The following is a 21,485-nucleotide window of genomic DNA, read 5'->3' as shown; positions in this document are numbered from 1 at the left end:
GGTGTGTGTGAGTGTGTGTGTGTGTGTGTGTGTCGGGGTGTGATTGTGTCAGGGTGTGTGTGTGTGTGTGTGTGTGTGTCAGGGTGTGTGTGTGTCGGGATGTGAGTGTGTGTGAAAGCAGAAAGCAGCATCCTGAGGACCTTCATGGATCTGACTTCAGGTTCAGATCTGGTCTGACTCTGGTTTGGGTTTGGGGTCGTTTAGACTCTTCTCACTGTGTGTGTGTGCGTGCGTGTGTGTTTCCTGTTTCAGCCCCCGTTCCGTCTCTGACTCAGTCTTGAACTGTAGAACTGGGTGGTTCTGACCCTCTGGGGTCTCGGACCCGGACTGAGGGGTTCTGGAACTTCACGGCTTTTCAAAGTTGGAAATGGAGAAATATGAAAAAGTTAGTTGTAGAAATGTGAAGTGAAAGAGGAACCTGAACCGTCAGAAAATGACTCGACTGGTTTCAAGTTAATGTTTCAATTTGGACCCGTTGGTAGAACCTCATCAGAACCAGGTTTTATTGGACACTTTAGAAGAAAATGGTCACATTTAGTTTATTTTCTTTGAAGTTTAAGATCCTGATTCTGCTGCTCCTTCAGTCGAGTTAAATATTTGACTTCCTTTTGTGTTTCTGCTCTCGTTCGTTCATCTGTGACGCTTCTTTGTTCAAGCGGAGAAAAGTAAATACTGCAGCTCTTCCTCCACCCGTTAAATCAAACAAACGTCTTAAAGGAGAAACAACTTCAGTTTAGTTCTTGTTGGCCATTGTTTGTTCCTTCAGCCTTTAGTTTGATTTGATTTCAGGCTCGTTAGAAGAGAAACTAGCTGCCAGGTGACGAAGCGCCTCATTTTCCTAAAGTCAAATTCTGCTGCAGCAGGAAAACAAAACAAAACAAAACGACCTGGAGTCCTGCACGGGAAAATGACTAAAGTCAAAGTAGTTTTTTTCTCTTTGAGCTCGACTGAAGAGCAGCCGACCGTCACTTTGGTGATGATTGGTGTTCAGCTTTCCAGCAGCTGAAGCCTCTGAGGAGTGAGAGTGGATGAAGCAATCAGCCGACAGACACACCTGGGAACACCTGGAAACACCTGGAGGCACACAGGAGCCACTGATTGGCTGCTGAAGCACAGAAACATGAAAAACCTGAGAAATGACTGAAAACTTTTACACGTTTTAACAAACGAAGGAGAAAAAGTTGATCAGGATTTTATTAAACCCTGGTTGTTTCAGCCTCATCCAGAGGACATGAAGCCCGCCGTGTTCTGATGGGACCTGATGGGTTCTGATGGGACCTGATGGGTTCTGATTGGACCTGATGGGACCTGATGGGTTCTGATGGGACCTGATGGGTTCTGATTGGACCTGATGGGACCTGATGGGTTCTGATGGGACCTGATGGGTTCTGATGGGACCTGATGGGTCCCAGGTGTGATTTGTTCCTCCAGCTGCAGGGAAACTTGTTTCAGTCGTTCTCTAACCTCAAACATCTGAAGTTATTCAAACATTTAACCTGATTGTTCTGAAACCTCTGATTCTGTTTGAAGCCTCCGACCTGCGGCGTCAGGTGAGCAGTTTAACACTTCCTGTTTTCCTGTTTTCCTGTTTTCCTGAAGCTGCTCCGCTGACAGACGAGCCTCAGATTATTTCCATAATCTGATTTGTTTAGACGCTGGTTTTATTTTAATCTCTATGCAAAACTCCAGAACCTCCTTCAGCAGCAGAACTCTCTGGGGTTTTTAGAGAGAAGAGGCTTTAACCTTTGACCTTTCACCTGCTAACTGAGGCCTGTAGAGTCTGAGCACTGCGCGGTCTGGCCTTCGGGGTGAAACCCTCCTCTCTGCAGCCGTTTGGCCTCTTGTTGGTTTAAAGTCTTTAGAAAAGAAGCTGGAACGTTCCGGTGCTCAACCATCGGCCCTCAGGAGGTTTTTAGAAAAAGGAAGTTAAGAAAATAAAAGCCTCTGAGTCTTTTTGTTGTTGAAGTTATTTTCCTGGAGGTTTTGTCTGAACTCTTTTAAACACTGCAGCTGAAGCATATTTAAGTTCTTCTCTGTGGAGATGTTGTGAGGCCGGGGACAGCCTGGGACAGCCTGGGACAGCCGGGGACAGTCTGGGACAGCCGGGGACAGCCTGGGACAGCCTGGGACAGCCGGGGACAGCAGTTAATCCTGCAGATGGCAGACTGTCTGCAGCTCATGAAGCGTTCACCACATCGTTCTGCCTCATGTTTCCACAACACGGAGCTCTTACTCTCCTGCCGACAGTTCTTCAGTTCTGGGGTGAAAGACGAGCGTCCTGAGCAGGTGTCCCTGATGGACCTCCATTTTGTTTCCTAAACAGCGAGGAGAGTTCTCAGAGTTCAGCCTCACCAGCAGCTCCTTAAATAGTCAGATCCTCTGAAAAGCCCCAAAGGAGAAACACCGACGCAGGTTCCACGCTGTGTTTGGTCAGAAAGTCTCCGACACTGAGTCCACGGGACGGGACGGGGACAGGACGGGACGGGACGGGGACGAGCGGGAGGGGACGGGAGGGGACGGGACGGGACGGGACGGGACAGGACGGGACCGGAATGGGGACGAGACGGGACGGGGAAGAGACGGGGAAGAGACGGGGACGGGACGGGGACGGGACGGGACGGGACGGGGTCCTGTGTCCACAGGACGAGACCAAGCTGTCTGTCCTCTCAGGTCTGACGTCCTCTCAGACCTCAGCAGGACTCAAATCTGACCCGGAGTCAGTTTTTGTTTTATCAGAGTCATAAAACAGCAGCTTTTATTTCTGTTGGTTTGTTTTCAGCCTTTTATTCTGGCGGGGTGTCAGGAGGTTAAAGGGACAGTTCAGCCATGTTGAAGTGTGAAATAACTATCTTACCTGTTGCAGGATCTCAGGTTAGAGAAGCTTTAATTGTGACGGGTTTGATGAGCTCATGGCTAGTCTGAGCAGGACCCGGACCAGAGACTCAGTTTGTTCACGTAGCTCTGATGGTTTATTATCTTTACTTCTGAACATTAATAATAATATTTATATTTTATGGGCATCTGGACCAGATGTGTTACTCTGGAGCTCTTCTTCGTTGGTATTGTCTGACAGTGGCGTGTATTCCTTCCAGAAATCAGTTTAGAAACAGTTCTTCAGATTTTTGTTTGTAAATCCTCCGGACGTGTCGTTGTTTCTGTCTCCAGGTTGGTGGACGATCGCTGCGTCGTGGAACCGGCTGCTGGAGACTCAGAAAATCCTCCCAAGAAGTTCAGAGGTAACGTTTCCTGTTAACAACTACAGGCTGAATTACAGATTCATTCACGTGTTTCTAAAACCCTTAAAGCATAAATAACACGACGCTCAGCTGGTTAAAAAAGCAGCTTCTTTATTATTATTATTATTATTACTTTAGGAAGTTAAATCAGATATAAAAGGTTATTTGGCTGCGTTCTGTGGAAACGATCAGAATAAAAACTTCTTAAATCCACAGAAAACAAACAAACTGTTTATTTATTGGCTGCTTCTGCCATTTTTACTCTAAATAAATGAGAATAAATGATGGTTTGTGGAAAAAAACTTCCGCAGAACTTTTAGTAGATTTTAGCAGATTTATTTTAGTTTTAAACTGTTTTTGTCCTTTTTCCTTTTTGCTCTCAGATGTTTGATTTGATTTAAGTCTCAACAAATACTTTAGAATAATTAGGAAATCATTTTTTACTGAAGTTACGTCTAAATTAAATCCAGCAGTTTGAGTTTTTCTTATTTCTGGCTGTGATTTGAGGTCAGATTCGTTCGGCGGACAGAAATAACGTGTCGGATGTGAGTCCAGCTTCAGTCAGAGGGGATTCTGCTGCTCCACGTCCAGACAGCCGTCCATCTGCTCCTCCGAGCAGCTGAACCAGATTCCAACCAGAGCAAACTGAAGCTCAGGAAATAATCTGAAAATAATCTGAAAATAACCAGATAATAATCAGAAAATAATCAGATAATAATCAGGAAATAATCTGAAAATAATCAGAAAATAATCTGAACTCCAGGCAGATTCTGAACCGCCTTGACCTCCAGAACCCGTTCAGAACCCGTTCAGAACCTTTCAGCTCAAACAGAGGATGTTTGCTGGACAAACAGATCCAGGATCTGTTGGAGGAAAACCAATATTTGTTCTGGAGTCGATCCGCCCGTCAGTCCTCTGTTTTCTTCTGCTTGTTTCTGAGTTTAACAGCTTTTATAACAGATAATTAATCATAAACTTCTGCAGTTGTGTCTTCGTGTCCCACGTCCTTCGTGTCCCACGTCCCGCCTCTTTGTTTCAGAGACAGGAGGAAACGTTCCTAAAGAAAAGTCTCGGTTTAAGTTTAGTTGATTACCAAACTGAACCAACCAGTTGAGCTTAGACTTACAGAAACACGTCGGGTCACGTCAGCAGCTCCACATCAGCTGCTTTACTGTGCAAAAGTCTTCATCCAAGATGTCCACTGATCCAGACGGGTTCCTTCTGCTCCAGTCCTCATTCCGGAGCATTTCCAGAGGAACGGTTTTAACTTTGACCTTTGACCTTCAGTCGTAACTCAAAGGATGAACCAGAACTTCTGCTTCAGCTGGTGCTGGTTCTGTTTGGACCTTTTAAAGCTGAGGACTGATCTGGTTCATGTTCTCTGTCAGTTTGTAGTTTAGAAACCAAAACAAAAGGAGCCATTCCCCCTGTTTTTGTCTTACTGCTGTCAAAGTTCTGTAGAAGCTTTAGCCGTCTTCCTGTGTTTGATACGTGGTTACTGTGACGCCACCAGGCCAGATGTGAAACGTCTTGTTGCTCTCATGTTTTCGTTGCAGACTGCCTGTTTAAGGTTTGTCCCATGAGTCGGTACTCGGCTCAGAAACAGTACTGGAAGGCCAAGCAGGCCAAACACGAGAAAGACAAGATCTCTGACGTGGTTCTGCTGCAGAAGCTGCAGGTCAGACTCACTCCGGAACCAACTCGGGTTCACCTGCTGACGGGAAAACTAACTTCAGGTTTGTTTCTTTCGTGCAGCATGCGTCCAACCTGGAGCAGAAACAGAACGAGACGGAGAACAAGAAGGTCCACGGAGACGTCGTCAAATACGGGACTGTCATCCAGGTGAGTGAAGGATGTCCAGGGAGTCTGGGTTCTGAGCTGGTACCGGGACACAACAGAACCCTGCAGACCTGAACAGGTCACCGAAGGAGGGAATTTATTATTTATTTACCAAAAACACAAAGTTCATCCTGAAGGTCTGAGAGAACAACGTTCATGATCAAGTCTCCTGAAAGGTCCCCTGAATGTCTCCTGAACGTCCCCTGAACGTCTCCTAAATGTCTCCTAAATGTCTCCTGAAGGTCCCCTGAACGTCCCCTGAAGGTCCCCTGAACGTCCCCCTGAAACGTCCAATCATTCCACAGAACCCCACTTCAGAATGTCTGAACTGTCCCTTTAAAAGAATCTGAAAGGTTTCCTGTCAGGACCGGCTGCTCGCTAACGCAGACTTTAACCTCTTCATCACTTCTTCATCTTTCCTGATGAGACACGCTGAACTGTCCTGTTACCGTGACGACCAGGACCCCACACACACTCTCACACACACACTCACACACACACTCACACACACACACACACACACACACCCTCTCACACTCACACACTCTCACACACACCCTCTTCAGTGACACCGGCGGTTCTTGTTCTGACACATTGTTCGGCTGCCTTCCTGGGCTCCCGCCTCAGACAGATGTTTGACCTTTGACCCTGAAGCCTTTGAACACATTCAGGCTTTGATCTGTTTGGACCCAGAACCGGCAGAACCGGCGGCTCAGCTCATTTGTCAGGAATCCGTACCGACCCGTGTCAGAGGGTAAAAGGGGCGTGTCTTTCTGCAGGTAAAGGTGTGGAGAGGTTACCTGAGTCTGCAGCAACAAACATCTGTCCTACTTTACCATGACTCACGCAGCTGTGTGTCCATCAGACGACTGTCGGCCGACAGACACACAAATAATGATCAGATATATAAATAATAAAAACAGAAATAAAATCAACCAATGAAAATCAACCAATGAAAATCAGCCGTTGAACTTTGGTTCAACAGAATAATTTAAAAACCAAACGACTGAAACTGGTCCTGATTGTCCCCCAGAAAAGACTGAAGCTAATGTGTCCACAGGGACATGTCCTGGAATCAGTCAGGCTGTTTAAAGGGGGACAGGTAGTCACAGGGCTGTTCGGGATCATGGTGTGTAACACACTGAACATGGAGGACAGGAAGCTGAGGACAGAGTTGTCCCAGGAGCTCAGAGAGACACTGATTGACAGCAGGTTAAAGGTCTCCAAGCAGCTGGATGTCCCTGAGACTCCACAGGACTGGAGACAACCTCCCACCTTTCCCTGCAGCTCAAAATTGACTGTTTTTATTAAATAATCCTGATAAATTCTTCAGCTTGAAGGTTTTTATTTATTTGTTTTAAAGTTTTTTAGCTGCTTTCAGCTGAAACTTCGGCTCTAATCTCACCGGGTTTTAAATCTGAGGTGTTAAAACGGAATGAACCGAGTCTGAAAGTGGACTGAATCCGTCGTGGATCCGACCCACAGGACCTTCCCGGGTCTAATGGACCCACTCTGGTCCTCCGGAGCTCTGATTACGTCTCTGTTTTCTTCGTCCAGCTGCTGCACATGAAGAGTAATAAATACCTGACTGTCAACAAGCGGCTGCCGGCGCTGCTGGAGAAAAACGCCATGCGGGTGACGCTGGACGCCACGGGGAACGAAGGCTCCTGGCTCTTCATCCAACCGTTCTGGAAGCTCCGCGCCAACGGAGACAACGTGAGCAAACGCCGACAGGACAGGAAGTCCAGAATGTCCCAACTTTAAAATAAAACTCTGTCGTCTTCAGGCTGTGAACACATGAACGCCTTCTGTCTGTGAACACACATGATTGTTTGTTTGCTTGTTTGTTTGTTTGTTTGTGTGTGTGTGTTTGCTGGCTGGCGCTGCAGGTGGTGGTGGGAGACAAAGTGATCCTGAATCCGGTAAACGCCGGTCAGCCGCTTCACGCCTCCAACTACGAACTGACCGACCATCCGGGCTGCAAGGAGGTGAGAAACCGAGTCGTGTTTGTCTCAAGATGTCAAAGATACAACCAGAGACACACAATGACAACAACCAGACAGAGAAACACAAACTGTCGAGTTCATGTTTTCATCTGATGACGACATGAATCTGAAGGCTCTCTGCCTCCCCCTGCAGGTCAACTCTGTGAACTGCAACACGAGCTGGAAGATCAACCTGTTCATGATGTTCAGTGACCACCGGGAGGAGGTCCTCAAAGGAGTGAGACACAACACAACACCTGCAACAACACATCGACACCTGCACAACACCCACACAACATCAACACAACACAACCATAAACTACACAGCAACACAACAACAACAACAACAACAACAATAAACAACAACAGTTTGTTTGTTAAAACCTTCAGAGGCTCAGCAGTTGAACCTGGAGGCGACGTAAACTGTTGTCTGACCTCCTCTGGTGTGTGTGTGTGTGTGTGTCAGGGCGATGTTGTGCGTTTGTTCCACGCTGAGCAGGAAAAGTTTCTGACCTGCGACGAGTACAAAAGCAAACTGCACGTTTTCCTGCGAACAACTCTGAGACAGTCGGCAACATCTGCGACCAGCTCCAACGCACTGTGGGAGGTCGAGGTACACACACACAGACAGAGACACACAGACACACACACACACACACACACACACACACACACACACTTAGACAGACGCTGCAGCCCGTCTGTCCTCCTGGCATTGTAATGTCTTTATTTTATGTCTCATGTTTTTATTTAGTTTGTTTTTAAAATCTCTTGTGTTTGAAATCCTGTTTTTACTTCTTTTATTTTAAAATGTTTTTATAAATAAATCTGATGACGCTGAGACACTTCAACATTTTTACACTAACGAGATTTAAAGGCTTTCCTCTGAACGCTGCGTGCTGATTGGTCCGTCAGGTTGTCCATCATGACCCGTGCCGTGGGGGGGCGGGGCACTGGAACAGTCTGTACCGGTTCAAACACCTGGCCACAGGAAACTACCTGGCTGCAGAGGTAACCATGGCGATTAAAACCTTTCATTCATGATCATCTGTCTGTGAAGCACGGCGGAGGTCGTGTCATGCTGTGATGTTGGAGACTTTTATCTGGGAAGCACATCGATTTCAGGATGAAGATTAATGACGATCAAATCAAATATTGACTCTAAATCTCTTGTTTTTATTTGAAGCGACGTTTATCTGTGTTTAATAAATGACTGCAGTGATTTCTGTCCTGACGAAGTGAGGAAGAGGATGTCTGTGAGTGTTGGGCCTTCATCTGTCTTCCTCATGAGGAGGAGACGTGTCCATGTTTGTCCCCGTCCTCTGCCGGGTGTTTAAGGGTTAATCCTGACATCATCCCGTCAGGATGCAGCTGTTAATAAAACCCTGATTAGAACCTCAACGTTCTGCTGCTGTTTGCAGGAGAACCCGGGGTACAAAGGAGACAACCCGGAGCCGTCGGCCTCGGTGAGTCCCTCGTTACTCTGACTGCTTGTATCAGCTGATCATCCTGACCTCTGACCTCTGACCCGCAGATGGACGGCAGCCGCAGCAACAAGCGCTCTCAGGGTGAAAGGATCAAGTACAAGCTGGTGGTGGTTCCTCACGGGAACGACATCTCCTCGCTGTTCGAGCTCGACCCGACCACGCTGCAGAAAAACGATTCCTTCGTGCCGCGGTAGGTCACTTCCTGTCTGCCTTTAAAGACCAAACAGAATGACAGGAAGTGGTTTATTGTGTTTCCTCTTTAAAGAAATGTCAGCAGAGCTGTTATCAGGAAGGTTCTGTTTGTTCAGACTTTTCTCTGACGTGACGAGGAGCAGGTAGAGATGTCAGCGATGACGAGTCTATCACAGGAAAACGTCTGATCGTCTGGGTCAGATGAGATTAAACAGTCTTCCATCAGGAGATTAAAACATCACAACTTTACTGAAATGAGTTGAAACAGTCAGGTTTTTCCTCTCGGTCCCTGGACACCCCTGAGTTCAAAGGTCACAGCTGCAGGCTGGAGGGTCAGGTGTTCTCAGATCTCAGGTGAGAGGCAGAGAGTTTGTTGCAGCAGCTTTTAACGAGTCGTTAAACAGCTGAAGGGGAAGTTAGCCGCCGGCTGGTTTTAGCTTTCTGCTGATATCTGCTGATCAGAGATGAGATTAAAACTTGATCTGAACGAAGTTAGTTGGACTGAAACGTCTGTTTCTGTTGTCAGAAACTCGTACGTGCGACTGAGACACCTGTGCACGAACACCTGGATCCAGAGCACCAACGTCCCCATCGATGTGGACGAGGAGCGACCGATCAGACTCATGGTGAGTTTTAACTTCCTCCGCCTCCGACTGACGGGACGCCGTTTAAATAATGTCCTTGCGTTCCGCAGCTGGGAACGTGCTCCACAAAGGAAGACAAGGAGGCGTTCGCCATCGTCTCGGTCCCGGTGATGGAGATCCGAGACCTGGACTTCGCCAACGATGCCAGCGCCATGCTGAGCACCGTGGTGGACCAGTTCGCCTCAGGCTCCTTCAGCCTCAACGAGCGCAAGTACGGCCATTTTGAAAGCTTTGTAAGAACGCTGAAGCGGAGGAACGCTGGACACTCGGTGCTGTTTGGGTTTCAGGTTCACCATCAAGCTGCTGGAGGACGTGGTTTTCTTCGTGGCCGACGTCGTCAACAGCGGCCAGCCCGTTCTGGACGTGGTCATGACCAAACCCAACCGAGAACGGCAGAAACTGATGAGAGAGCAGAACATCCTCAAACAGGTCAGATCCTGAACCCTGACTGTTAGCAAAATATCTCATCAGCCAATCAGCATTAAGCAACAGAAACGGTGTTGGTTAAAGGTGTTTAACTAAAACCAGGTGTGGTTTCTAACAACAACTCTGAGCTCTGACAGATCAAACTCAACTAAAGCTGTCAGTGTCTCACCTGCAGCAGATAGCAGTCAGAGGGATCTCAGTTTGGAGAGGCAGGGAGCACCTCTCATTCTGGACTCGAGCTATCAGCCAATCAGAATCATCTGAAAACCCAACCCAGTCTCTGCCACAGATTACCCACAATGCACTGCAGGTGACACTGTCTGCGGTTTTTCGTTCAGATCTTCGGCATCCTGAAGGCCCCCTTTAAGGACCGAGGAGGAGAGGGGGCCCTGCTGCGTCTGGAGGAGCTGGCGGACCAGAAGAACGCCCCGTTCCAGTACATGTTCAGACTCTGCTACAGAGTCCTGAGACACTCGCAGGACGACTACCGCAAGAACCAGGTGAGGCTGGACCCAAGGTGGGGACACGGGCTGAGACACCCAACCTGCGAGTCTAAAAGACCCGTCTGTCTTCCAGGAACACATTGCCAAGCAGTTCGGGGTCATGCAGGGTCAGATCGGTTACGACATCCTGGCTGAGGACACCATCACCGCTCTGCTGCACAACAACCGCAAACTGCTGGAGAAACACATCACCAAGACCGAGGTGGAGACGTTCGTCAGCCTGGTCCGAAAGAACCGAGAGCCCAGGTACTCCTGACGGGACGGGGGCGGGGGAGGGGGACGGGGACGGGGACGGGGACTGAGACGGGGACGGGGAGGCGGGTCTGCAGGGGTCTGCAGGGGTCCAGAAAGATCAGGCAGAGGGGAAACCTTCCTTCCTGGTTTAAACCAAACCTGAATCACAGCTAAAGATGATCAGCATTAAACACTGAAGCAGACAGTTAGGTTCTGATCAGCAACAGTGTTCTGCAGCGACTGGCAGCAGAACATGAAGAACGTGAACAAAATTCACTAAAAACTGGAGGAAAATGTCCCCAAAGACATCTGTGGTGGTTAGAGTCATAAAATCCAGCCTGTTTGGAGCAGAACCTTCAGTTTCTCCATCCAGACTTCAGTGTTTCTGTCCTCTTCCACCCTGTGTCTCTGCTGGAGGTCAGAGGTCACTCAGCCAAACTCTCCAAACAGGAAGTGAAGGCTCTTTTTAACTCTTCAGATCTCCTCCATAGAACCCTGTAGAACCATCAGAACCTTCTGCTGCTCACAGGTCAAGAAGTTCTGACAGTTTTCACTCAGAGGCTGTTTGTCTGAGGCTTTCTTTTTACTCTGCGCTCCTGAAACAGACAGGGATCCCCATGGCAACCAGTGACTCAGCAGATTCTGGGTTCCTAAGCAGCAGGTTCTTCTTCCTGCTGGATGATGATGTTCGGACTCTGCAGCGTCCATCGCGTCGTTCTGAGGTTCCGGCTGTGTCTCAGGGTCTGATCTTCTGTCTGTGCAGGTTTCTGGACTACCTGTCGGACCTGTGCGTGTCCAACAACGTGGCCATCCCCGTCACACAGGAGCTGATCTGTAAATGTGTCCTGGAGCCCAAAAACCAGGACATCCTCATCAAGACAGAGTGAGGAGGAGGAGGAGGAGGAGGAGGGTCCACAGAGGAGATGAAGAAGGTACAGGAGGAAGTAAGAGGTAAGAGGAGCCCATCGAGGGCAACGCGGCGTCCGGTGCAAACCAACCACCTCCTGCTGTGCCGAGAGCACCATACAGTGAGGCATGGCGGTGGTGGCGTCATGCTGTGGGAACGTTGGTCTGGGGATAACTTTGCTAAATCCAACTATTNAGGAGGAGGAGGAGGAGGAGGAGGAGGAGGAGGAGGAGGAGGAGGAGGGCTTCCTGTTTGTCTCGTTGTTTTTAAACTTTGGTGAATCTACAGGAACGAGTCTGGATCCCGTCGGTCTAAAGAACAGATTTAACTTCGTTCATCTTTAGTTTTCTGTGAAATGAACGATGAATAAAGTCTCCATAAATATAATTTTATCAATAAAAACACAAAATCACCTGAGTTTAATTTATAACATCAATATAAATCTACAGTTTTAGTTTTTAGAAGTTTGATATTAAACCTGTTTGTGTGAAAGTTGGGAGGAAAAAAAGAACATTTTACTTCATATTTCTTATTTCCTCATGTTGTTCACATGATAATTAAATGAAACAGGCATGTAGGTTTAAAGATTTGAGCAGTTTTTGTGTTTACAAAGTCAGAGTTCAATTATTGCTGTTTGTTCCCATTAATTTGACACTTTGAGCTGCAGCCAGCAGGGGGCGACAGAAGCACCAAAACAGGCAGTTTTTCATTTAATTTCATATTAACGGGAGATTAAAACTGTTGGTTTTTGCTGACATGTTAACTTGTTTGTTTTGTTCCAGGCGCCGTGTGCCGAAGGAGGCGCCCCACGGTGACGTTCAGGGAGAATACATGGGGATGGACGATTTCGGAGACGAAGACGAGGTAAACCTGTCTTTGTCTTTTTGTTCTGTTAAATCAAACGTGCTGGGATGTAAACACGTCACAGGAAGATCTTCAAATGGACTTTGATTGAAAATCACTGCGGAGGATTATTTAATTCAGATAAGGTTGTCTCCATGTGTTAAATCATAACTCATTCATTCACTTCCTGTCGGGATTAAAGGCTGAATCTAGACTGTCCAAAAGGGTCCATTTGGCACAGAAGACTCCAAACAGGAGCATGACCCACCTTCTTCTTCTTCTCTCAGCTGGTCCCTCTTCAGGGGTCTCCTCCATCTAACTCTGTCCTCTGTCCTCCATGTCCTCTCTAACCGCATCCATATCTGTCCTCTTTGTCTCTAACATCCTTCTGTCCCTCCTCTGGACATGTCCAAACCGTCTCAGTCTTTATCTCCCAGTCCTCCAACCTGGACCTCATTCCTGTTCCTGCTCCTTTGTGACCTCTGACCTTTCCGCCTCCTCTCGTTCACACACAGGTGTTTGACCCACCTCAGATGGAGTAGTCCTCTTAGAGGCAGGGACGTCCGGCTCATGTTTCTCAGAAAAGGAACATGTGATTTAATGTTTGTCAGTCCCGGATCCAGAGTCTCCCCTGCAGTTCTGGGCGGATGTTTCTCGGCTGACCGGCGCTTCCTGTCCTGTTTTCAGGTGTGGCTCATTTGGGCCGATAAGACCAACGAGAAGCAGGAGAAGAGCATCCGGCAGCTGGCTCAGGAGGCGAGACAAGGAAACGCTCACGATGAGAACGTCCTCACCTACTACAGGTACGTCAGTCCTCCGACACCATCCAGACCCATCGAGACCCCCCAGGGTTCTCCAAACAGAACCGCTGTCTCCACGGGCTCCTCAGGTACCAGCTGAAGCTCTTCGCCCGCATGTGTCTGGACCGTCAGTACCTGGCCATCGACGAGATCTCCAAGCAGCTGGACGTGGAGCTCATCTTCCTCTGCATGATGGACGAGGCGCTGCCCTTTGACCTGCGGGCGTCCTTCTGCCGCCTCATGCTGCACGCCCACGTGGACCGGGACCCCCAGGAGCTGGTGACCCCCATCAAGTTCGCTCGCCTGTGGACCGAGATCCCCACCTCCATCACCATCAAAGAGTGGGTGGAGTTTAATCAGGATTCAGGTTCTGTTTGTTCTTTTTCAAACAGACTTCCTTCAACCATAAGCTGTCAGGAACCAAACCTGGTTCTGGTACTGGTTCGGTTCCTGACAGAACATCAGTGGAGCTGTTCAGATGAAGTGAGAGCATCATCTCTAACGTCTCTAACGTCTCGTCCTCAGCTACGACTCCAACCTGAACGATAGCAGAGACAACAAGAAGAACCGTTTTGCCAACACCATGGTGTTCATGGAGGAGTACCTGAACAACGTTCTCCACGACGAGCTGCCGTTCCACAACGAGGAGAAGAATAAACTCACCTACGAGGTCCTCCTCCAGTCCTCCTCCTGCAGTCCTGCTCCTTCCTCCTCTCATCACCTCCTCCTCCTCTCATCACCTCCTCCCCTCCGTTCCTCCTCTCATCATCTCCTCCCCTCCCTTCCTCCTCTCATCACCTCCTCCTCCTCTCATCACCTCCTCCTCTCCGTTCCTCCTCTCATCACCTCCTCCTCCCATCACCTCCTCCTCCTCTCATCACCTCCTCCTCTCTGGTCCTCCTGCAGGTGGTGAGTTTGGCCAGACATCTGATCTACTTTGGTTTCTACAGTTTCTTCGAGCTCCTCAGACTCACCAGGACTCTGCTGGGGATCATCGACTGTCGGCCCAATCCTGTCCACGGCGGCCTCATGTTCCAGGAGGAAGGCTCAGGTTCTGCTGGTTCTGCTGGTTCTGCTGGTTCTGTTGTCCCGCTCCTTTCAAAGATTATTAAACGCAGCATTCCTGTTCTCTTCTGTCTCTGAAGGGAAGAACGTCAAGCGCTCCATACATGGAATGGGCCAGATGATGTCCACCATGGTCCTCAACAGGAAGCAGTCCATATTTGGAGGGGGAGGAGCCAGAGGGGCGGGGCTAGCTGCGGGCTTTGCGCTGGAAGCACACAGAGGCGGTAAAGACAGTCTGGACAAGATGGACCTGACAGTGATGGACACCAAGCTGAAGATCCTGGAGATATTACAGGTGAGAGGAACGCATCAAAGATCCATCTTTACAAAAACAACAAACATTTCTGAACCAATCAGAGATGAGAGATTGAACCCTAACAGGAAGTTGTTTTAGTTTCTGTCCTCCTCGTCCTCAGTTCATCCTGAACGTCCGCCTGGATTACCGCCTCTCCTTCCTGCTGTCCGTCTTCAAGAAGGAGTTCGTGGATGTTTACCCGATGGGCGAGGCCGACGCCACGACTAACATGGAGCACGCCGGTGAGCCTCAGAACCAGTCAGAACCAATCACAACCAGTCAGAACCAGTCAGAACCAATCAGAACCAATCAGAACCAGTCAGAACCAGTCAGAACCAGTCAGAACCAGTCAGAACCAGTCAGAACGTTACAGCTTATATCCTGCATCGTTCCAGCCACGTATCATCTTCTTTTTCCTCTGGGATGATTTTATTTTCTTATCCTGGAAACTGACATTAGGAAGTGTCAGAGAAACTGAGCTAAAGCAAACCGAAGCTAAATGAGGCAGAACAGCTAAAAGCTAACATGAGCTGAAGTAGAAGCTGAACTGCAGCAGATTTCAAAGAAAAGCTGAAGAGATTTGAAGGCATTTCTGTAAATAAAGTTAAACAAATTGAAAAGTATGAAAGGAATAAATATTCAGTCTGATCCTTTTTGTCCCTCGTCAGCCACCATCAACCTGCAGCACATCGGGGAGCAGGCGGAGGCCATGTTTGGAGTCGGGTACGGACGCAGCTCTGCATGAACCTGCTCACTGCTGTCCTTCACAGGTTAATGGTGTGTGTGTGTGTGTGTGTGTGTGTGTGTGTGTGTGTGTCTGCGTGCAGGAAGGGGAACAGCATCCTGGAGGTGGATGATGAAGGCGGCCGGATGTTGCTGCGGGTTCTGATCCACCTGACGATGCACAACTACGCCCCTCTGGTGTCCAGCGCGCTGCAGCTGCTCTTCAGACACTTCAGCCAGAGGCAGGAAGTGCTGCACACCTTCAAACAGGTGCTCAACACGCGGGAGCCGGATCAGAACCGAGCCTGACCCGAAGCATTCAAAACCAACTCTCTGCTGGTCCCGGCTCCACAGGTCCAGCTGCTCATCACGAGTCAGGATGTGGAGAACTACAAGCTGATCAAGGCGGACCTGGACCGCCTCCGGACGCTGGTGGAGAAGTCCGAGCTGTGGGTGGAGAAGAAGAGCTCCGGAGGAGGAGACGGGAAGAAGGACAAGAAGGACAAGAAGGACAAGATGGAGGTTAGAGGTTTTATTCTTTAAATTCACAGGAAGTCTGCAAACCTTAAACTGTCAGAATAAAAAGAAACAGATTGATTGGAACAGACTAGTTTCTTCTTTTTAACCTTTAAAGTAAATATTTATAAGAGTCACAGATACAATCTGACTTACATCCTCACCTTTCACAATAAAAGCTCACAAAAATAAAGGTTTTTGTTCAATTAAACTCCAAAGTTCCAAAAGTCCCAGCAGCCATCAGCTGAACGAGCCGAAGGTTTTGATAGCAGCTGAAATAACAGATAAAATGTAAAAACCACGCTGTCGTCGGCTTAGTTTCATTTCAGCAGCTTTTTATATTAGTTCATAAAAAGCTGCTGAAACTAAAACCAAATCAAAGTTTTTTATGAACTCTTTCTTTCTTTCTGCTCTCTGAGCTCCGGTGTCGTTGGTGTCGGGCTTCTTGGTGTCTCGGCTGGAGGGTTTCTAACACGTTCCTGTTTCTCTTTCCTGTTTTCATCTGAAATTATTAAACAATGTTTCAGCTTTTTGTTGGAACGTTGAGTGGCTCTCAGCCTCTGATCGCAGCAAACGTTTTTATTTTGTTCTTCTACTTTTAAACAATAAATAAAAAATGGTTCTGAACAAACACCGGCTCCAAACGAGCTCTGTTAGTTTTCCTGTAAGAACTTAGAAGTGGTAACCTTTAAGAAAGTTAATAAAAGTATTGCCTGGTGCAAACTGAGCCCTGCACATGTTGTCATACCATCTGCATCCTGCAGGGGGCGACAGAGAGCACCTCACCGAAGAAGGAGAAGCTGGAGAAAGGTAACGAGAACTACCAGAACGTCAAAGAGGTGAGGAACGTCTCGTCTCCTGTCCCCGAAGCTTTAATCTGTTTTATCTTTCTTTATTTTCTGCAAAACAATCAACCTGTCAATCAGTCAGTGTGGGCGGGGCTGTGATGTCACTTCCTGTTGAATGATTTTCTCATGATTGCTCCTGTGAGCTCTAAAACCATCTTCATTCAGGTTTACAGTTTGTGACAAAATAAAACTTTTTTTTGATAACTTGAAGACAGAAAAAAATAAATAAAATAATTAAATAAAAGTAATAAAAAGAAAGCACAGAAAGTCTGATAAGTTCTGATTAATAAATTTCTCAAACCTCGTCGGTTTGTCAGATTTTAACTCCTGCTGTAACAGAGATTTACTGACCGACTCCCAGATTGTCCAAATGTCCCAGTTTGTGTCCAACAGATGTCTGGACTCCCTGAGGATAATTTAACACACGTTTCTGTTCATCTGCAGCAGTTTCTCTCCTACAGCGAGCTGCAAAGATCAACTTCCTGTCAGTTTTCCTCAAACGTCCTCCTGTCCGTCTGCAGATCCTGGAGAGGCTGAATAAAATGTGCAGCAGTGGAGCTTACAGGAAGCAGCAGAGGCTCCTGAAGAACATGGGAGCTCATAAAGTCATGCTGGACCTGCTGCAGGTGTCCTACGACAAGGTGAGACCCGGGACCGCCAGAATAAAAGCACGTCAGCAGACTGCTTGGATTTTATTCCAACTAGTGGTGGACCAAAAACCAATTCTGTGACATTCTGAAGTTTTACCTCTGACCCTTTGGGGCCCTGCACAGGTCGACTGCCGAGCTGTAACTAAACTTGGTCTCTTCCTTCTCTACCTCCAGAATGACGTGAAGATGCAGGAGATCATCAGGTACGCTCACCTGTTCCTGCAGAAGTTCTGCATGGGGAACCAGGAGAACCAGGCTCTGCTGCACAAGAACCTGAGCCTGTTCCTGAACCCCGGGGTACGTTTTATTCAGCAGCTAGCAGGTCCTCGCAGGCGGGCCCGTTTTCACGTGTCCTCCTGTCCTGCAGCTGCTGGAGGCGGAGACGGTGCAGCACATCTTCAGCAACAACTACCAGCTGTGCAGCGAGATCTCCGAGAGCGTCCTGCAGCACTTCATCCACTGCCTCGCCACGCACGGGCGCCACGTCCAGTACCTCAACTTCCTGCACACCATCATCAAGGCCGAGGGCAAGTACGTGAAGAAGTGCCAGGACATGATCATGACGGAGGTGAGGACGAGGCGGGACGCTTCACGCCGACGGGAGAGTCTCCGTTTGATGATGTCATCACGCTGTTCTGTTTCCTCGTAGCTGACCAACGCCGGCGAGGACGTGGTCGTCTTCTACAACGACAAAACTTCCTTTAACGTCATGTTGGAGCTGATGGCTGAGAGCAGGGAGGGAGTGGGAGAGAACAGCCCGCTCAGGTAACCATGGCAACTGTCTCAACCAATCAGACTGCAGCGTGAGCGCTTAATGCCTGCTGACTTCTGTTAGAAGCTAACAACAGCTAACCTAGCTCAAAGCTAAATGACCTGAAGCTCAGCCGGCTGCGGCAGCCAGCGGCAGTGGCAGGTAGCTGCGGTGGCAGCCAGCTGTGGCGGCAGCCAGCTGTGGCGGCAGCCAGCGGCGTCTCTCCGTCTCATCCAGAACTCCGCCTCTTCCCCGCAGATACCACATCTCTCTGGTGGAGCTGCTGGCCGCCTGCGCAGAGGGGAAGAACGTCTACACGGAGATTAAATGCACGTCTCTGCTGCCGCTGGAGGACGTGGTCCGCGTGGTGACGCACGAGGACTGCATCACCGAGGTTCCTGCGTCTGGCGGCAGCTTGGGTTGCGACTCCTGCGGCGGAAGCTAACTGCTCTGTGTGTGTCGGCAGGTGAAAATCGCCTATGTGAACTTCGTCAACCACTGCTACGTGGACACAGAGGTGGAGATGAAGGAGATCTACACGTCCAACCACATCTGGAAGCTGTTTGAGGACTTCACTGTGGACATGGCCCGGGTCAGAACGCAGCTGGGTCAGAGTCGGGCTGCTGATGTTTGTGAGCGGCGTCCTCTGACGGAGACGCTTTCTTCTTCTGCAGGTTTGTAACAATCGACAGAAACGTCTGTCCGACCCGATCCTGGAGAAGTACATCATCAACGTGGTGTTTGACACCATCAACGCCTTCTTCAGCTCGCCGTTCTCTGAGAACAGCACGTCCCTGCAGGTGAGACACGCTGACGTCTGTCCTTCAGACTCTGCTTGTTTGTTTGTTTGTTTGTTTGTTTACGAGTTTGTCTCCCGTGGTCAGACCCATCACACCATCGTGACGCAGCTGCTGCAGTCCTCCGTCAGGCTGCTGGACTGTCCCTGGCTGCAGACGCAGCACAGAGGACCGGTGGAGGCCTGCATCAAGACGCTGTCCATGACAGGTAACACTGCCTGGCTCCGCCCACTTCTGTCTGTTCAGAACCACCTGTTGTCTCTGGCTCCGCCCACTTCTGTCAGTTGGCTAAACAGTAGCTAAAAAGTTAAAAACAGATGTTATTAGTAAACCTGTAGCTTAAAGTAGCAAAAAGCATGTTAAAGTTAAACTCAACAAGATAGGAGCTAAAATTAGCACAAAATGATAGCTAAAAGCTAAAAGGAGCAGAACAGAAGCTAAAGGAGCAGAATAGAAGCTAAAAGGAGCAGAACAGAAGCTAAAGGAGCAGAATAGAAGCTAAAGGAGCAGAACAGAAGCTAAAGGAGCAGAATAGAAGCTAAAAGGAGCAGAATAGAAGCTAAAGGAGCAGAACAGAAGCTAAAGGAGCAGAATAGAAGCTAAAAGGAGCAGAATAGAAGCTAAAGGAGCAGAATAGAAGCTAAAAGGAGCAGAATAGAAGCTAAAGGAGCAGAACAGAAGCTAAAAGGAGCAGAATAGAAGCTAAAGGAGCAGAACAGAAGCTAAAAGGAGCAGAATAGAAGCTAAAGGAGCAGAACAGAAGCTAAAAGGAGCAGAATAGAAGCTAAAGGAGCAGAACGGTACCTCTGGAACTTGGATATTGGTCTGTTTTTCTTTACCAGCTTCCTTTAGAAGAAATAATGACAAAGAGTTTATTTTATAAAGGTCAGAGGTCGTTCTCTGTTCAACACCTAAATTGAACAAATTATTTCCCGACGATGACTCGGACCCTGAACCTCTTCTTCTTCTTCTGTGGTTCCAGCTAAGAGCCGCTCCATCGCCCTGCCTCTGGAGCTGGAGGCTCAGATCAACAACGTCCTGTCCTGCTCCGCTCTCAACTCCCTGAGCCGCTCCAACCCCAACTCCAAGTCCACGTCCCGCTCCTCCAGACCGCTGGCCCCCAGCAACCCCTGGGACTACAAGAACATCATCGAGAAGCTGCAGGTAGAAGCTGCAGGCAGGATCACAGAGTTGTTTCTGTTAGACAGCAGAGAAAGAAGAATTAGCTTTCTGTGTAAAACCGCAGCAGGTTTGTTGGATGCTTCTGTAAATGAAAGCGTAGAACCCGAGGTTCTACGCCTGCTGCTGCTGCGGCGGTTTGTAACGCACGGCGTCGCTCCTGCAGGACATCATCAACACTCTGGAGGAGCGCCTGAAGCCGCTGGTCAACGCCGAGCTCTCTGTGCTGGTGGACGTCCTCCATCAGCCCGAGCTGCTCTTCCTGGAGGGGACCGAGGCCCGACAGCGCTGCGAGTCCGGAGGCTTCATCTCCAAGTGGGTCCCCGGAGCCGGAGAGGCGCCGCCGAGCTGCTGACAGAGGCATGATGGGAAATGACGTGTGTGTGTGTGTGTGCGCAGGTTGATCCAGCACACGAAGGCTCTGATGTCCTCCGAGGAGAAGCTGTGCATTAAAGTCCTGAAGACGCTGCAGGAGATGCTGATCAGGACGCTGGACTTCGACGAAAAGGTTCAGTTTTATTTCAGCCTGTTCTTTCCTCTGAAAGTGTTTTAATTTCTTTACTTTAATATAAAAGATAAATGTAGTTTGATCCATTTAATAAGAAATCAAACAGCTGATCCAGAACTCTTCAGATTTCAGTTTGAATAAATAATAAAACCTCATCTCTGTTTTCTTTCAGGGGATTTCTCTCCGTAAAGTTTTACTGCAGAATTATTTGTTTCCAAACAAGAAGAACAACCAGAAGAACGACCTGGCTGAACTGGGAGCTGCAGGTAAATCCTGACTCCGCCCACCTCTGTGTGGACTTACCACTTCCTGTTGTTTCTTCACAATAAAAGCCCAGTTTTCACTCGTGGTTCCTGTGTGGGTTCAGGCGGCGAGCAGGAGCGGGACTGGGCGGCAGTGGCGGCCATTCAGTGTCGGCTGGACCGAGAAGGAGGAACCAAGCTGTTCACAGATCTGGTGATGAGCACCAAGAACGACAAGATCTTCCAGGAGAGCATCCAGCTGGCCATCTGTCTGCTGGAGGGAGGGAACACTGAGATCCAGGTAAGTCACCTGAGGAAGCCTCCGGGCTCAGAGCCAATCAGAAGGGTTCCTGACTTCCTGTCTGTCTGCAGAACTCCTTCTACAAACTAATGATGGGCGACAACAAGTCGGAGAAGTTCTTCAAAGTTCTGGACGACAGGATGAAGGAAGCTCAGATGGACATTAAAGCCACGGTTTCTGTGAACGTTAACGAGATGACGCACAAGGCCAACGAGAAGGAGCTGGAGAGCGGTGAGCTGCAGCTCAGGTTCTCAACTAGTCCTTCAGCTTGGATTCCATCAGGCGACGGGTCCTAAAGCCGCCGTATCAATGTGTTTCAGAACTGTCCGTCTGCAAAGGCGGCTCTGCAACACTGGTCCTTCCTGCTTCAGGAGGTCAGCCCCTGCTGGTCCAGGGTCAGTCCATTGCCCCGGTGGCCGGCGCCTCCGCCCTGCCGGTTCCACCGGCAGCCGAGCAGCAGGAGGCGGAGCCTGAGATGGGCCCGGCCGTCACCATCATGAAGCCCATCCTGAGG

The 21,485-nt window shown here is 48.9% G+C and overlaps 1 protein-coding gene and 1 long non-coding RNA gene across 3 annotated transcripts in view; one reads left to right on the top strand and one right to left on the bottom strand.

The window, feature by feature from the left end:
- The window catches only part of itpr3 (inositol 1,4,5-trisphosphate receptor, type 3), a 34,361-nt gene that overhangs the window by 3,851 nt on the left and 9,025 nt on the right, over positions 1–21,485 (top strand). The window contains exons 2-43 of the mRNA XM_037977176.1: positions 3,166–3,236; positions 4,793–4,914; positions 4,992–5,078; positions 6,633–6,791; positions 6,965–7,063; positions 7,215–7,298; positions 7,527–7,673; positions 7,976–8,071; positions 8,482–8,526; positions 8,595–8,737; positions 9,266–9,365; positions 9,434–9,594; positions 9,671–9,812; positions 10,148–10,309; positions 10,386–10,558; positions 11,310–11,429; positions 12,236–12,317; positions 12,984–13,099; positions 13,186–13,437; positions 13,622–13,766; positions 14,003–14,147; positions 14,242–14,456; positions 14,578–14,698; positions 15,125–15,179; positions 15,284–15,449; positions 15,534–15,701; positions 16,460–16,534; positions 17,065–17,184; positions 17,368–17,490; positions 17,561–17,761; positions 17,843–17,958; positions 18,203–18,338; positions 18,411–18,536; positions 18,619–18,744; positions 18,829–18,949; positions 19,724–19,905; positions 20,087–20,235; positions 20,320–20,428; positions 20,601–20,694; positions 20,796–20,971; positions 21,043–21,202; positions 21,292–21,485. The exon at positions 21,292–21,485 is cut by the window's right edge and continues 19 nt beyond it. Of these exons, the coding sequence (XP_037833104.1) occupies positions 3,166–3,236; positions 4,793–4,914; positions 4,992–5,078; positions 6,633–6,791; positions 6,965–7,063; positions 7,215–7,298; positions 7,527–7,673; positions 7,976–8,071; positions 8,482–8,526; positions 8,595–8,737; positions 9,266–9,365; positions 9,434–9,594; positions 9,671–9,812; positions 10,148–10,309; positions 10,386–10,558; positions 11,310–11,429; positions 12,236–12,317; positions 12,984–13,099; positions 13,186–13,437; positions 13,622–13,766; positions 14,003–14,147; positions 14,242–14,456; positions 14,578–14,698; positions 15,125–15,179; positions 15,284–15,449; positions 15,534–15,701; positions 16,460–16,534; positions 17,065–17,184; positions 17,368–17,490; positions 17,561–17,761; positions 17,843–17,958; positions 18,203–18,338; positions 18,411–18,536; positions 18,619–18,744; positions 18,829–18,949; positions 19,724–19,905; positions 20,087–20,235; positions 20,320–20,428; positions 20,601–20,694; positions 20,796–20,971; positions 21,043–21,202; positions 21,292–21,485 (5,584 nt within the window). The remainder of the gene's footprint in view (positions 1–3,165; positions 3,237–4,792; positions 4,915–4,991; positions 5,079–6,632; positions 6,792–6,964; positions 7,064–7,214; positions 7,299–7,526; positions 7,674–7,975; positions 8,072–8,481; positions 8,527–8,594; positions 8,738–9,265; positions 9,366–9,433; positions 9,595–9,670; positions 9,813–10,147; positions 10,310–10,385; positions 10,559–11,309; positions 11,430–12,235; positions 12,318–12,983; positions 13,100–13,185; positions 13,438–13,621; positions 13,767–14,002; positions 14,148–14,241; positions 14,457–14,577; positions 14,699–15,124; positions 15,180–15,283; positions 15,450–15,533; positions 15,702–16,459; positions 16,535–17,064; positions 17,185–17,367; positions 17,491–17,560; positions 17,762–17,842; positions 17,959–18,202; positions 18,339–18,410; positions 18,537–18,618; positions 18,745–18,828; positions 18,950–19,723; positions 19,906–20,086; positions 20,236–20,319; positions 20,429–20,600; positions 20,695–20,795; positions 20,972–21,042; positions 21,203–21,291) is intronic.
- On the bottom strand, positions 18,904–20,201 carry LOC119617297. 2 transcript variants are annotated; one of them, XR_005233529.1, is made up of 4 exons: positions 20,071–20,201; positions 19,698–19,938; positions 19,546–19,587; positions 18,904–19,040 (listed from the first exon to the last, which is right to left on the bottom strand). It is a non-coding gene; the product is annotated as an uncharacterized LOC119617297 (long non-coding RNA). The 2 variants fall into 2 exon arrangements; XR_005233528.1 differs by having other exon boundaries at positions 19,546–19,938.

This window comes from Kryptolebias marmoratus, linkage group LG8, assembly GCF_001649575.2.
Source record: "Kryptolebias marmoratus isolate JLee-2015 linkage group LG8, ASM164957v2, whole genome shotgun sequence".
Taxonomy (NCBI): domain Eukaryota; kingdom Metazoa; phylum Chordata; class Actinopteri; order Cyprinodontiformes; family Rivulidae; genus Kryptolebias; species Kryptolebias marmoratus.
This window is presented reverse-complemented; position numbering and strand designations above follow the sequence as displayed.